The 16217-nt window shown below is 34.7% G+C and overlaps 1 protein-coding gene across 1 annotated transcript in view; it reads right to left on the bottom strand.

Moving 5' to 3' along the window:
* Positions 1 to 202: 202 nt before the first annotated feature.
* Positions 203 to 16217, bottom strand: part of PRKX (protein kinase cAMP-dependent X-linked catalytic subunit) — a 55839-nt gene continuing 39824 nt past the window's right edge. The window contains exons 5-9 of the mRNA XM_063147988.1: positions 13135 to 13230; positions 9439 to 9496; positions 7313 to 7390; positions 4359 to 4507; positions 203 to 3957 (exon numbers count right to left, since the gene is read on the bottom strand). Of these exons, the coding sequence (XP_063004058.1) occupies positions 4382 to 4507; positions 7313 to 7390; positions 9439 to 9496; positions 13135 to 13230 (358 nt within the window). The 3' untranslated portion in view covers positions 203 to 3957; positions 4359 to 4381. The remainder of the gene's footprint in view (positions 3958 to 4358; positions 4508 to 7312; positions 7391 to 9438; positions 9497 to 13134; positions 13231 to 16217) is intronic.

Here is a 16217-nt window from a genome sequence, read left to right as displayed (position 1 = left end):
CTGAAATGGTTTAGAAAATGTACTTTTTGGTGTTTCTTCGACACCACCTGAAATCTGTTCCAATACTTGCAATCTTGTTCTGAAAAGGATTAAAATGTGAAAAGAAGGAACAGTTGTTTTTCTGCTACTTTCATCTCCCCTTCACCATTTTCTTGGATGAAGAACCCCAATCTCCTTCCAGCATAAATGGAAGCAAACTAGGTTTAAACATTTGAAAAGATATAAAGGTTTATTAAATGAATCCAGATTTGACAGATATTACATTAAATTAAACAGCAATAAAGTTTTACTAGGGTTTATGTACAGATCACAGTGATTTTTCATTGTGCAATGAGGGCTGACTTTGTAAGTTGAACAGTACTTACACGTGAGCTACAACAAGCAACCAGCTACACACAACATTAGCCCAAGTGAACCTCGCAAGTCGAGCAGTCCAAACTGATTATGCAGCACACAAATGCCTGCTACCACTATCACTACTTTCTACACAACAGAGTATTTATAAAGCAGTCAAGGTTTGCCATAGAAAAGTGCAAAACATGGGAAGTCTGTACACAGTACAGTACAAGAAGGAATCATGCTACAGTCATTGAAAGCTGAAAAATAATTCTATAGCATAGGAAGCACTGCATCACAACTCTTCTGAATGGCAAGCAGATGGGCTGAGGAACAGCCATATCTTCATTGCTTTCAAAACTGTAAAATCCCTGTTTATCCATTTAAACATAGTTTAGTACCTATATTTGATCCATAACAATGACTTTCTACAGTGGAAGATCACATGAGTTAAAGCTCAGTAGCACACATATTCATTGATCAAGCTCATTTACAGGAAAATCTACAGTATGTTCTTCATTTCAGTCATGAAGCATATCATTTGGTTACAAGGCAATTGAGTTTACAATTCATGTTTATCACTTAAAACCTCAGACTGGGCAATTAAAAATATATATATAAAACTCAAAAATAATGGTTGCTTCTTTAATGTTTAACATTCTTGTTCACTGATGTAGAATATCAAAGGCCTATGGGCTCTCTTGCAAAACAACAGTCCTTATGCAACAGTCTATATGGAACAGTACACATTAACAGAAAGAATCAAAATAAAATGAACTTCAGAGAACACCCTACTTGAACAGGAACTAAAAAAATCTTCTAGTCTTCTTTAAAAAAACCCATAAATCCAGAATTACTAGTGCAGTGTTTACCTGCATGAGCACTCAGACAGAACTACATTAGCAGGCCATGAAGTCCCAGTAAAGACTTAAAGCAGACTCACTTGTGCAAATAAATAAAACAGCCAGGTAATAACACCTCATTAAGCCCAGGACTGTAAAGAAAATAACTGATCGCTTAAAATAATGCTTAAAAATGTTTTGGTTTTATTTTTTACTTCAGTATTTTAATTTAAAAAAACTGAAAGCAGTTTTGTACTAGAAAGCATGCTGACGAGGTCAGTAGTTAGGTGTATGTACACATGGCTCGGAAACAATGTAAAGTCAATGGATTATCATTATTAATAACATTGTACTCACTTCCTTATTCTCCATCAGAATGAGTGTCAGTGCATCCACTGCCAGCAATGGATAAAAGTCATAAAAAGAAAATTCACTATCTCCTGTTGTTCAAGCATTCAAAACTTCTAACCACCACTGTGGCAAATTACTCAATTTCAACTTAATTTCCTCAGATCTGAAGACTTAAACACAGAGCAGCTTTGAAATTTGAAGAAAAATCCTATGTTTAGCACACTTTCTTGAAGTATGTAAATTTCCTAATATGAAATTGATGTATGTATTCAGAGTCCATAAAATACCACACACTTACACTTCAAGAAAACTCCTCAACTGCTTTTGCTCCCCCTTACACAAAGTAAGCTTTGTTTCATGTAATTCCGTTTTTTCAATTGATTTAGAATAACTAATTCCACAGATACAAACATAGTGAGCCAGATTCATTTTTCCAAGAGAATAAGGTACTTGCACTAGGTTAAAACTGTAATTTCCTATGGATTGTCCTGTATTTCATTATACATTCCTACACAATATTCACTGAGTGGCAGCTGCGGCCATCAACTTGCATAACATCAAGACAGCTTTGTGATATTCCAGAATTTTCATTTTGAAATATCCTGATTTTGTTACACATTGTGCATTTTTGACAAGAGTTATACAACCTCTTTTAGTAAGACTTGCTTTATGAAGAAATAATCTAATATCCTAGATGTTACAGGTTCTCAATAGCACTTCTGTACTGTTTAAACAAAAAAAATTGAGATCACTTTTCCACAAGGAGACTCCAGTAACAGGTCTGCAATAAAATCACAAATATGGTCATTTCAGTAGCAATTACTAGAATGCCTACTTGGTAGGCATTCAGGATTTAGTTTAGAAAAACAAATCTTCGGCCTGCACTTATAGCTCTCAGATCAAAAATGTGGAGAGTAGTTTTTGAAAAACACTGTCTGTATGATCTAATCAAACAGTATTATGTAGAGCCATAAGTCATAGTAGTAGAACTTCAGAGAGCTGATGTGTTCTGAGAAAAAAAGAAGGTCCAAATATGGTAATTTCACTAGAAGTTATCTAAACTGACAACATCCTAAAAAAAGTCATTGTGTTTTTTGTAATTGAAGCACTTCAAAACCAACTCCCTTATATTAAGACAAGTATCACAATATGTAACATGAAAAAAACCCTAAGAAAGAGATTCTGCCTAGTATTCAATCTACCTTCATGTTCCTGTGCATTCATATATAGAGATACATACTTATGCGCATACTGATATTTAGTGCTACTTCAAATTAAGCAATATTGCAAATACTTCCAAAAAAGTGTGCTCAAGCTGCTAGAAAGATGTTAACACAGGATGAAAAAAGAGACTGTGCATCTAAGTGCAGTGAACTCAGTACATATGAAATTGCTGGCAGCAGGGACTAGGACATTTTCAAAAAAGGAGGAGGAGAAAAATAAGGCTGTAATAAATATTCCATCTTCCCTCTGATATTCTGAAGTGTTCAGCATACAACAACAACTATTTTGCTAATGAAAAAGGTCTGTTATGGCTCATGCTTTACATTTGGAGAAGACGACAAACTTGTGAGGGAACAACTCCTGTCAGAGCCAGTTAAAGCCCTTTTATCAGGATGGACTGACTTGCATGTTTACAGTGAGTTTTCATGTGAGGAATCTCATTTCAGACAGCGTATTATCACTCAAAATTCTGGTTTTCAAAAAGTCATAATTGTAACAGAACTTCATAAATTAGCCATTAAGATACATCTTTAACAACAATAAAACATGCCCTGGTCTTTCTGCTTTCAAGTACTATGGTTGTAAGTGTGAGGCATTGGAAATTTTAGGTACAAATCTTTTTTAAAACGTAATTATTTCTGTTTTTTACAAAGAATTATAAAAGGTATATAAGATGATGAAAAACTCATTTATCCTTTTTTAAGACTTTTATTCCTAAAGAACTTCTTGAAAAACATTGTTTGAAAAATAAAAATCATAGACTCTGCAAAGTACAAAAATTTACATCTTTGCACAATTCCTGTGCTTTAGTTGTACTGTATCCATTATATACATATATACTAATTTGTGCTTTTAATTACACAACTTTAGTATAAACTTATAAAATTAAGTCTATGAGTTAATTATGCAAAAAGGATCTGGGAATAGCAGGAAACGCAATTCAACCATAAGTTAAAAAAAAAATCCTAAAAATATAATTTTAATCAGTCTACTTCAGAGCAGACTACCATTATTACAATTTAATAAACTAAGGTCAAATGTTTACAGCAAAAAATTATTCCTGCCTGCCTCCATATTTTCTGACATTTACTGATACACATATCTGAATGCAGCATCATTCTTAGCCACAAAGAAAATCTTCCTTTATATCTGAACTCCATTGTTCTTCAGACTTGCTCTTAGCACTTCAATTTCCTTCCAGTTTCTAAGACAAAAAAAGAGAACACAAAACTCAAGGTGGACTATTTGAACTCAGTAATAAGTATCAACCTATCGCATTTATAAGAGGGAATATTCAGGGTACAGAACTAATCTGACAATCTTATTCCTATAGAGTAGTAAAACCTTACAGTTAAAAACTATCACATTTCCTTATCTGTCAAATCATTCTAGGTATTTCTTTTTACACACTATTTAAAAAAATTTAAGGACAGAAGGACTTAAATATTTGTAAGCAAATAAACCTTCATGAATGTAGAAAACCAAATCCTGTGAGGTGATTTTTGTCACCTCAAGCCGTTATAAATCAGAAAATGTAATTCTGCATATGGTTCTCACTCACAGGTCTGCAAGGTTTTCAAGGGCACTCTTGACATTTGGACATACCTTGTTGAGTGTAGACGCTACACTCAGAAGTTCTTGAAAATTTCTAGATCTTTAGGAGGTACCGGAGGTGTTTTGTTCCAGTCATCTTCAGGATAAGCTTCAAAATTGGAAGTATCCCCATCATTGGATACTTTGGGCACTATGGGAGGCTGGTCAGAAGAAGTACAACAAAAACATTAGTAGTTTCCTCAGTGAGCTCCTCTCCATCATACTATTCTGTAAGAGATCTATTAAACAAATGCATTACAGATTTACCTTCACCTGTTCCCTAATAATGAATGGCACCGAGAGAGAGAAACTTGCAGCAACACATACACTTTCCGACTTTTTGTCAATTTCACACTTAAATAGTCTGGCTAAAAGACACTTAGATAATTAATACACTTAATATAGATACCTATTGTATTGAGAGCACTAGCTTCTTTTCAACTAAGAATCTTCATAGCAGCATGGGAATCTGCTACCATATTGAAGGTAGCCTCCTCTTCATTGCTTTCAAATAGATTGATTGCTTTTAAAGAGGTTGAAATTACTAACTTCTGTCTACCAACTGTGTTTTTTCCTAACCTAGCAATAAATTCAAGCAGGTAAAGAAATTGCTTCACCATAACTCATTTCAAAAGGATGGTTATAAAAGCATCTTAATTCAAATAGATTGTTTTTATGAAACTTGAAGGTGCCAAGTATCAGTTTTTGTTTGTTTTCACAGAGGATCCTTTCAATTTCTAGCATTGCTCATCAGCTTTACAGTACCTGTAGTTTTTACTTGTCTGAAATCTAACATTGAGAATGCACTGTGCTTCTGGCAACAGACTACGAGATAAAGATCCCTTCAGGAACATTGCGTTAATTGCAGGTATTAATGAAGGGCAAACCCCATTTCCTCTCTCAAGGGACATTCATGTCTCTATCCTCTTCTCAGCAACTGAGAGCTTAACTATCATGCTGAATCCAACAGAACACTTTAGAATGAGAAAACCCTATGAATGATCACTGAACTGGCTCCAATTTACACCCAAGACAGAATTATTAAGTATAGCAAAATGCTATTCTGCATATCCTCAAAAAGATAAAAGTCTGGCTTCCACTAGCTCATGAGATCTTATTTGATCTTTTGGGCTTTTCAAAATGGTGTCATCAATAGTTGGTTTTCAGTGGGAAAGACAGGTCCCTGTATGATAGTACTTCTAACCTTCAGCCAAAAGCAGAGTGCTAATTTTGTGTCTGGCAGTCACAGTAACACTGCCCAGATGCTGAGGAAAATGTGCAGAATCTGCTCTGCCCCTGAGAAATGTCTGCTCCACTGTGGGCAGTGCCTGGTACCCCTCCTCCCTGTAAGCATTTTGGCAGAAAAAAACAGTTTTGTGAAGTGACACGTAGAAAGAAAAAAACAAGAGAGAAAGGATGATTAATGAAACAATTTTCTCCCTTTCAGCCATTGCTATTGTTTATATGATATTGATATTTAGGACCTTATTCAGACCATGATTCCATGCATAATCTATACAATAGACAAATTCAGGCTTTTTACTAGGAAAACGGAGCATTGTGTGCATTATTTCATATTTTCAATCTCTTCATCAGTATGAAATCATGAGAACAAATTCTATAGAGGCAGCTATATTCTTCAAATAACCAACTAAAATTCTGATCCACTTCAAATCCCTACTCTAAAGTTTAATTAAATATCACTTCATCTTCCAAGACCTTAATAGTAATCTGAATGCTATGGTGACTCTTTTTTGATTAATTTTTAAAATAAAAATGCCACATAAAGGATGTTTGGACCTGAGACATTTGATTGTACATCTAATAATAATTTTTAGTACTATTTGTTTTTTATTGCTTAGGTTGCCATAAACGTCTGAGTTTATATATTATTAAACAGGTTATCACCTAGTTTGTGTTCTTTGCAGGTTTGGTAAACAGAATTTAGAGTAAATACCTAGAAAAATGTGACTTCATTACAATGCATATACATAAAAATATCAACTGGTTGCAGTAATGATTAAAAATAAAACAAACCCACACATGTAAAACACTGGAAACTTATTTTTCTTAAAGAGAAAAGCCATCTATAGCTTTGTATTAGATATTATTTACAAGAATACATCAAGAAGATTTTAATATTGTCTCTTTTTTTTTTTTGCAAGAACTCAAGGTATCTACCTGGAATTTAAGTGGAAGAAACTAGTGCAAAGAAAATAAAAACAAATGTTTAATTTGTACTTGACTGACTGCATGAGGTAACTCAGCCTCTGCTACAGAAAACCACTGCTGTAAGGAATTGTACAAGTTAGAACTTTGAGGAAGGAAAGAAAGAAAGCAGTTTTACTTCTGAAGTACTTTAAAAGTATTTTGTAGTGTTGGTAGCTTTTGCAAACATCTGCCCTCATATAATACTAGAATTCAGTGCTGTAAAAGTCTGTTGGAATTACATTCATAAATCCCTCTCTTTCACCTTTCCTATTCCTCCTACTCCCATGTGCTCTACATTTTATTAAAACATTTACCTGAATTGAACTTGGTACAAAAATTTAAAGCCCAGAATAAAATGCCTCCATATACATAAGGACAGGGAAAAAAGAAAAACAAAATCAAACCAACAAATGAGCAATCCCCTCCACGTCCCCCAATAAAAAAACCACTTACAAGTAATCACTTAGAAAACCCTAAACCTGAAAACTAAACTCTGCATTAACAAATCATCTTCAGCAAACTAAAGCAGGGATTTTTTTAGACAGTTCGTATCTAGACAAAAATGCAGACACTCATACAATGAACTCCACATTGCAAAAAGGCCAATAAGCATTTAATTACTAAGTGTGCATATAGACATGTGCTTATACACACACAAACACACAGATGCAACAGCCAACAAACCTTCAACAGATCAGCTTAAATGAACAATGATTTCTCCTTGTGATGTCCTACACAGTATTTGCAGAATGTACCTTGAGTCTCCTTTGAGGTACAGCATCCCAGTCTATCGACCTGAACCATCGATGTCTCTTCACATCATCGGCTCCATTCTTTAAGGAAAGAAATCAAAATTACTATTTTTTAAGCTTACATGTATGCCAAACCATATATTTCATTACAAGGATTGTAATATCAGGTCTATCCTTTTTTCTTTTTTTTCAGGTGATAATCATGAAAATACTCTAAAGGATAAATTCATAGTGTTAATTCCCTAGTAGGTCCTGAGTTCCAGCAATAAAACCCAAGTAATTTTGATTTGGGTTTTTTTTGGGCTTTTTTTAGCATTCTTCTGACACAATGGAGATCAAGAACAGGCTTTAAAGTATCCACAAAACCATTAGTTACTGTCCTATTTACTTTTGTTTTCACCAACATTTTAGAGAATGTCTTATATTCAGATATACTTTCTAATCCTTGCGCTATAAAAAAAAATCTGAGGGTTGATGGTGTTTTAAATAAAAATAATGTCTGGGAAGCACATAGCTTTTTTAAATATTACAGGCATTTAATGCTGACAGCAAGAGGTTCTCAGTCCTGATACAAAAGTAAATATATTAAAACATTTGTTTTCATTTTAGATATACAGCTAAAGGTGTATTTGCCTTGTAATGATTATTCTCTCTGGGGTGCCTGTTTTATTTATGTGCATAAGAAACAAAAATGTCTCTTTTTTTCATGATTAAGCTTGTTTCAAGCACAGACTTGTTCTCAAGGCATTAAGCACAGGGGAAAAACAGCTGGTTCCCTGTCTCAGGCCTGATCAAAGCACAGCACTCAAGACTAACACATACAGCTCCACAAAACCAAGCATTATCACACATTTGGGTTTTTTCAGATTTATGTGGAGTGGAAATATCCATGCTCATATCCAATGAGGCATCAAGGAGAACAGTTCACGTAGTTCCCTCAAAAGCAGATCTGACTGAATGTTTCACCAGAAAATGTTTTGTGGGATTTACATATTTTTAAAACAATTAAGACAATGGAAAAGGATCAGACACAAGTCTGACCTAGTGCTCTCATCTCAAAATCTGTTCTTAATTAGAACTGGTTTTGATTTAAGAATTTTAGTCAATTGTAGGGAAAGCCCCAAAACAAACCTAAGCAACCATGGACTAAAAAAATCCTCAGAAAACAGAAAACCCAGCCAAACACATTTGTTCAAAGGCCGTGTTTGAACAAGTCAAGATTTGCTTTTATTTTTGTTTTCCTTCAAAACTGTCCAAAGATATAAAAGTTTTCACTGATAAATGAGTTGAAAAACTTTCAGCTTAAGAAATTCTCCTGAAAAAGACTACAAAGGATTCTGAAGGATAAGAAAAAACATTATGTTCTGTTTTTTTTTACCAGTCTAACTTTGTGCCATAAAAAAGCTCCAAAAGAAAACACCAGAGAGCTGGTTAAAGCATTTATATTAACATGTTAAGAAAACCCTGGATGATTGTGCACTTCTTACCATCTTCACCTATGTTTACCATTCAAGATGCTTTGGGCCAAAAACCAAACCTCTAACATTCCTTCCCCAGAGAAATAAAAATTTTAGATGTCTCCTAAGGGAAAGATCATACATGGTAACTTCAGTATCTATTGTCTTCATAAAACTGTTTGGATTAGGGTAAATAATTCTTCCTGGTGGAAGAGTATTTGACTGCGCTTAATCAGCACCACCAAGACAATGACCAGGTATCACTACAATCCTTATATTTTTAAAATAATTTTTAAACCTCAAGTTTGATTAGTGGCCCTTCTGGGATTATCACTGCCACAAAAAAGGAACCAAATGAGCTGGCACCATCCACTACAGGACTTAATATCATGTTTCTGGTCTAATCTAGGTTTTCACATTAATGAACAGGTGGTGGTGAGGAGAGAGGAAAACCACCATCAAGAGTAGCATTAATTCAAATAGTGGAATGATTTTCAGAAACACCGAAATACAGAGGTAAATTTGCATTTAGGATTGCAAAACCTAAGTAATGTATGGGAAAATGTATGTGTTTCATGCTTCTCGAACCAAAAATTCTATGAAGAGCTGGTCTATATCTTTCCTACAGAATTCTTTCAACCTTGTGTGTTACACTAAGGATTTTACACTGACCTTCATATTTCCAAGTCGTCTTGTTCTGTCAACCACAAGCAGCTTCTTAATAAGGTCTCTGAAGTAGAGAAAACATGTTCTCTGTTAAACAGAAGTAACTTATATTTGATTGTCAAGTGTTACAGAATACAGACATGCTTCCCTCTGACCATTCATTTCCTCGTATTTTAGGACATTTAAGAGTAAGCAATAAAAAAGAATCTAACAGAATTCTTGCAGATTTCTTTTAGACTCTTCCAAGAAACAAAGGGAAAAAAACTCTTCTTTCTCTTCCCCTGCCCCTTGCCAAGTAGCACCATTTTGTTCTTTGTATTTTTTCATTTTGCTCAGCATGCCCAATCTCAAAACCTCAATGTTTTTTCTCCAACAGATCTCCAATCTGCCTGACAGAACTCAACACTAAAATGTATTAAAAAAGCAGATAAAGTTGCACCCTCATCTTTCTGCTAAATATCCAGGGAAACCATGGAAGAGTTAGTCATCTGCTTAAAACTAGTAACATCTATAATTTAACTGAAAACATAAAGTCTCACTGAGATACGGCTCATTGAACAGTTCTACATAAAACTAAATCAACATTTTAAGCAACTAAAAGAAGTTTAGAGACAGAAAACTCTTCCATGTTAATAGCAAAGTACTTCAAATATTAAGCCCCAAACAATTATGACATAAACCAAAAGTATCATAATTTATGGAATTAGCTTCATTACTTGCGAGTTGAAAGAAAAATACGGCTTCATATTTCTATAAGCAGTTGCATTTTATCTCAAAGATTATTTTGCTATTTGATTTTAGAAAACTGTCATTCTGGACTAATTGCTTGAAGTACCAATGACAAGAAAGAACAAAAGTTTAACCATCCTTATTTCTATAACCTCAATTATTCCTGAGAGATGACATACAGCATGAAACGGAGATTAAGGAGTATGGCTAGTTCAAATTTTCAGCAATATCAAAGGTTAAAAAAAGTCAACTGTTTTATTTACAGAAATTAACACAAACTTAATGACACACCTGCCTCTCTCCATCCCTACCTGTAATGTCTACTATGCCTCCCAAAAATAGCAGTGTCACCTGTCCTTGATATCACAAAAGTGTGTGCAGAATGAACATATAAACTGAATATGCTAGACTGTTTGAAAAGCTGTTGCATTTGGCAGAAACACAATTCTAAAATTCAACTGGAAAAAAATTAAATTACCAGATATATGAATAAAAAAAGTCCATGGAGGAAGCCGTTTTTAAAACTCTTGTGATTATTCCAGACAATCAATATTTCAATTAGATTAAATCATGTGACCAACTCCTTTCACAGTCACCTTTGCAGAAAGATCCCTTTCTACTTCACAAAGACCATTCATCATGGAGGAGGACTATAAGCACACTTGAAAACAGAAGTAGGACTGAAAAGAAATACAGAAACCCAAAAAGAGATTCACAGAGTTTATGGGCAAAGACACTTTCCCATTCCTATAAAACCAGAAAACATTTCATGGATCATTCTTGGCTTGCTTCAAAAATTCATCATAAAACAGGTAAGGGATGAGCTTACTTGCTGATACAGTATTGTTACTAAATATGATACTTGCTGCATTGACCAGTGAAATATCCATTGAATTGAAACCAATAATAGTTCCGTAGTTCTTTATTACATCGGTTCTAAATACTCATTTAAAAATTATGTTAAAATTAATTCAATAGATATGCTGGTGCATGTTTCTGAGAACCAAATTCTACATGAAGGTCTCTGCAGAGTAAAATGGTGTAACAGGGACATTTCGTTTGGAGGTTTCCAAAAGTGGCTTTGCAAAGAAAACCTTAAAAAAGCAGTAAGGAAAACTGACATTCATGCATCAGGAGGGAAAGCAGAAGTGGTACAAATTCAGAAAATAAAGAGTACAGGAGGGTGATAAGGGATAGGCGAGTAAAAATTGTAAATGCCTGTAAGCTCAGGCAGTACATATCCCTAGGGAGAGAAACGCTCTCAGATTTCAGAAAGGGAAACAGTTTTGCTGCCTCAGAACAGAGAGTTAAAACTTTATATAGCACTAATACTTCAGACACAGTCTGGATCTGACAGGACCCAAGACAGTCTTCTTTCTGGCTGAAATACTGATTTATTGGAAGAAGAGAGAAAACAGATGGGTTAAGGGTAAGAGAAGAAGACTGCCTTCATTAAACAAAATAATCTCGGCACTTGCTTTAAGGTAATGATGCAGAGATGTTCAAAGACTATCCAGTTCTGCATATTATGGTTTAAAAGAAGGAAGAGGGGCTGACATCCAAGACACTGTGTTCACAACTCACTGCAGAAAGTAAGTGAAGCCACAAGAGTAGTGTGGCCAGCAGGACAGAACAGTGATTGGCCCCCTCTACTTGTCAGTGGTGAGACCACACTTCGTGTTTCTGCGTACAGTTCCGGGCCACTCACTTGAAGAAAGGCATTGAGATGCTGGTGTGAGTCCAGAGAAGGGCAATGGAGCTGGTGAAGGATCTGGAGGGTAAGTCCTACAAGGAGTGGCTGAGGGAGCTGGGATTGTTTAGCCAGGATAAAAGGAGGCTCAGGGGTTATTAGTCTCTGTAACAGCTTTCACTATATTGGATGGGTTGTTAGAGATGATAACCGAATTTGAGGTGTTCCCCCTCCTGATCACAATATTACAGTTCAGTGCACAGAATACTAGAAGAGATAATCAGTTTTCTTTCCCAGACCAATTGGATTGGGAAGACCGGATAAACTACACTAAACTGTAAACTGTGTGGAGCTACTGACAGAAAACTGTTACAAACACATAAGAATATGAGACACTAGTCAGCCTAAGGGGAAGCAGACATGCTTCATTCAGTGCACTCAATGATTCAGTGGAAACTCAAAAACAAAACACAACACAACACTTTCTCAAATGATTAGTTTTGCTTCTATGTTTACCCAGTAGTGACAGTAAGCAAGTGCCTCTCTGAAGTCACCATCAAAACATCACAAGTGATTAACAAAGGAGTAGCTTCCTGTCTTCACTCCATCACTCACTCAGTTGTCACTTAGAAGAAACTTCATGTTTATAATCGCATTTCCTCATGTTCCAATGTTCACTAAAATTATTTCAGTTATGGAATTTTCAAATAGGAAAAAAAAACTTATTTCATCTGCAATACACTTTCAGCAATTGCTAAATACTGAAAATTAAACCAACATTATATGTATATGTAATACTCCATACTGAACTGGGCCCCTGCTATCACAAATTTAAGTTGACTTTACACTAGAACTTCTGAAGTACCACAGTTCACTCAAGTAATTATGCTGAGAGTGATTTAAGTGGTATGTATCTATGGATAGAAACAGTTTTAGTGTCCTCTTCCTGCTCTCCTAATTTTTGCTCAGACTATCTCCTCATATTTCTCCTCTTGACCTTCTTACAGGACATGTCAATGGGTGGAAGGTGGAAAAGCATTTAATAACCCATAATAAACAGAAAAGATAGGCAGATACTATCTTACAACTGCATCACCACCTTGAAGTCTACAAAATATGTAAGCTTATTTGGACTGAAAGTGTAAATGTAATATCAAATATTTTCCAACACGATGTTTCAGAAAATCAGAATCTGAAATCAGGTCTTCTAAAAAGATTTTTTAGAAACAGTGCTCAGCAGGTATTTAGAATAGAAAAGACAGTGTTGGGAGTCATGGACTTACTTTACATATAAATCCAAATGCCTCGGGAAATCTATTTTGCCAGCAAGAATCTTCTGATATATACCAAATGGATTGTCATCAAAAAATGGAGGAAACCTATTTTAATATAGAAAATTTTCAGAGGTTAGAAAAGAAGTTCTACAAATTTTATAAGCAATATTATGTTATAGCAATTTCCCTCAGAAATAATTGATGAAGTTGTTCTTTTTGCTAGGACACTACCAATCAAGTACTATCTTGAAGAATAATTTAAGGCTGCCATTGTAAAACAGAAAACATTTTGTACACAACACACTGAATGCAGAATTAGAATTTAAATATAACAACAGAATAGAAAAATATAAAATTGCTACACAATTGCCATAAAAATATAACTTATATAAAAAAAAAATTCAGTTCAAAAGTAGAAAATGCTTTGCTTTTATCTCCAAAACCCAGGGATATACTCTCCAAAAGAGCATTACCGTTTTTGATCTTGTCCTGTAACTGCCAGCACATCCTTATTTATCAGTTTCTCTCTAAAGTGTTAAAGGACCTTCACATGAATACATTATCCAGTTCAGTTATTTGTTGTACATCTTGAATTCAACTATGTGTTTTGCTAGATAAGGTTTTTGAAACAGTCAGACTGCTCACAACTCTCCAAGTGCAGCTGCCTTTCTGTGTGGGACAGATAAAGTTTTCATTTCAAAATCCTCCCCACGATGAATAGCAAACAACATGTAATTAAAATTCTACATTTATGTCTTCTATGAAGTTCTTCATGAAGTTATGAGCTAACAGGGAGACTACTTCTTGTCATACAGCTACAGTAAGAACTGAAAGTTTTCTGCTGTGCTTCCTTTACGAGTACAGCACATCCCTGATGGCTGCAAGAGGTGCATCAGTACAGCCAGGGCAGGCAGCTGAGCGCAAGAGCTGACAGCTTTCCGAGTGTCACTCATGAAAGTTAAACAGGAACCCTTCTAAGGGAATGGAATAGCTCATTCAGTAATCTCAGTCCTGCTTTGCCCTCTGTAATATGACCAAAACAACCCTCTTACTATGCTTCTGCCTCAAAATCCCCACAGAATTAAAAAACCTGCAGCTTTTGAGTGCTGACCATATCAAAAACATCCAACCACTATTACAGTTTAATTTAAGTATTTTCACATCTCCCTAACATAATTACTTTCTCAGAGAACTTAACTCTGTGCATACGCACACAAATACAGTGCTTGTGGCTTTGGAAATCACTGATAGCACAAAAACAAGGATGAAAACAACATTTCTGCACTTCAGACTCTTTTTTTAAATTTTGTGGTAGTCAAACTACCTTATTCTTCAGCAAGTAATATACATTATTTCCATTATGTTTTCAGAAATATTAATTTCTTCATTATACAGCTGATGATCAAGCGGATTAGCATTCCCTTTGAAATACTGTAAATTTTGGCCACAGGAATAATCAAATTCCATCAGAATAATTAAGTAAAAGTATTTGTAGGCTTATGGTGAAAAAAACATAATAATTCAAAGCACTGAAAAGCATGACTAAACTATCTGGTTAGGGAAAGACTAAAGGACATTTTTTGTCAGTTTTCACAAAGTCAGAGTACTTTCTTTATGAAAAACTACTTCCCAGCTAACTGAAAAGTGGAAGAATCTCAGGAATAATACTTGTGCTATTAAAAATTCCTGCTTTGACACTAAAGAACAAGGAAAACATGATTGCTATTTAACATGCACGGGTTTTTTCACCACAAGAAAGACTATCATATAGTTTCTTTTTTAGTCAAGCAACATAAATATCATTCACATTCTCCACAGCAAGTTGACAAACCAAATTTTCTACTTATTACCTATTAAAATCTATAAATGCATAAAGAAATTAGAATATTTTTAACTATGTATTACAAAGCTACCAGCTGCAGTAAGCAGATTACTGTACATTACTGAGGTGTGAAATCAAGAAGAACAGAAGTACATATAATTTTTTTCATATTTATATTGCATTGTTTTAATTTGCTTTCCCACTTGAAAAATCCAAAATTACTATGTCTAGAGTTCTTGTGAAAAATTTAAATCACAGTTGGCTATATAATAATTTTATTGCAACAAAAGTGCATTTGAACTCTATGCAAAATGACAACAGCTTTGAAACACTGCAGTTTTCTCATGGACAAACCAACTAACTTGATTTTGATGCTTTTTATAAATGTCAATCTTCAACACAGCACAGATTTTAAACAAAACAACACAAGTGTTGTGCTGGAAGCTACTTAATAAATCAGCAAAAATCCCCCTGAGTTTCAGACTTTCTTCACACCACAACACAAATACAAACAGCTGCCTTTTCACCAACTGAAAAGAAGATACAAAAAATATCATCTCTGTAAATGGGAGAACAGCTGCAAACCAATCCTTTTGCTAACTGAAGCATAACAATGGCATGGACATAAGTTTCCAAGACAGTCTGAAGAGAGAAGTTGTAAAATCTCAAGGGAAAATATACAGGTCTGAGAATATGAAATTGCAGACAGGAACCATTAACCTACCTAAAATGCCAGACCACCACATCACATATGACAACCAAAGCAAAAGTAAAACCACAAATCCATATTAATACACAAAATTCGTATTAGCTGCATATCTGATAACAGTACAATTACAACCTAACTTATCTAATGTTAAATAACAAGCATATTTTTCTTTCCATTAAATTGCAACAGAACTCATTTACTCAAAATAAATAGATGTTTTTGTATTGACAGTTTGCTTATCTTGTTTAGATTAACTCAATGAACTTGGTGTTATCCATCTGTTAAGTTTTCTTATCACCCTTGCTTCTCCCTGTTCCTTCCCCCTTCTGTATCTTGCTATGTTAAACCTAAACAGGACCTTGCCTCAAACCCAGTTTGTGCAGAAGAAGAATTCAATGGGCCTCCAGAGATTAAGTTAGGGAAATAAGACACTGTGGAACAGGAAGGTGTGGGTTTGTTTGTTTGTTTTTAGAGAGGCCATTTCCTTACATGCACACCTACAAATTCTTTTCAATTGCTTTTGGGCTTCAGGGAGACTAACTTCAGGAAATAACTATCAAA

This window comes from Melospiza melodia, chromosome 2, assembly GCF_035770615.1.
Source record: "Melospiza melodia melodia isolate bMelMel2 chromosome 2, bMelMel2.pri, whole genome shotgun sequence".
Taxonomy (NCBI): Eukaryota; Metazoa; Chordata; class Aves; order Passeriformes; family Passerellidae; genus Melospiza; species Melospiza melodia.
Note: the sequence above shows the minus strand (reverse complement) of the source record. Positions and strands in the feature narration are given on the sequence as shown.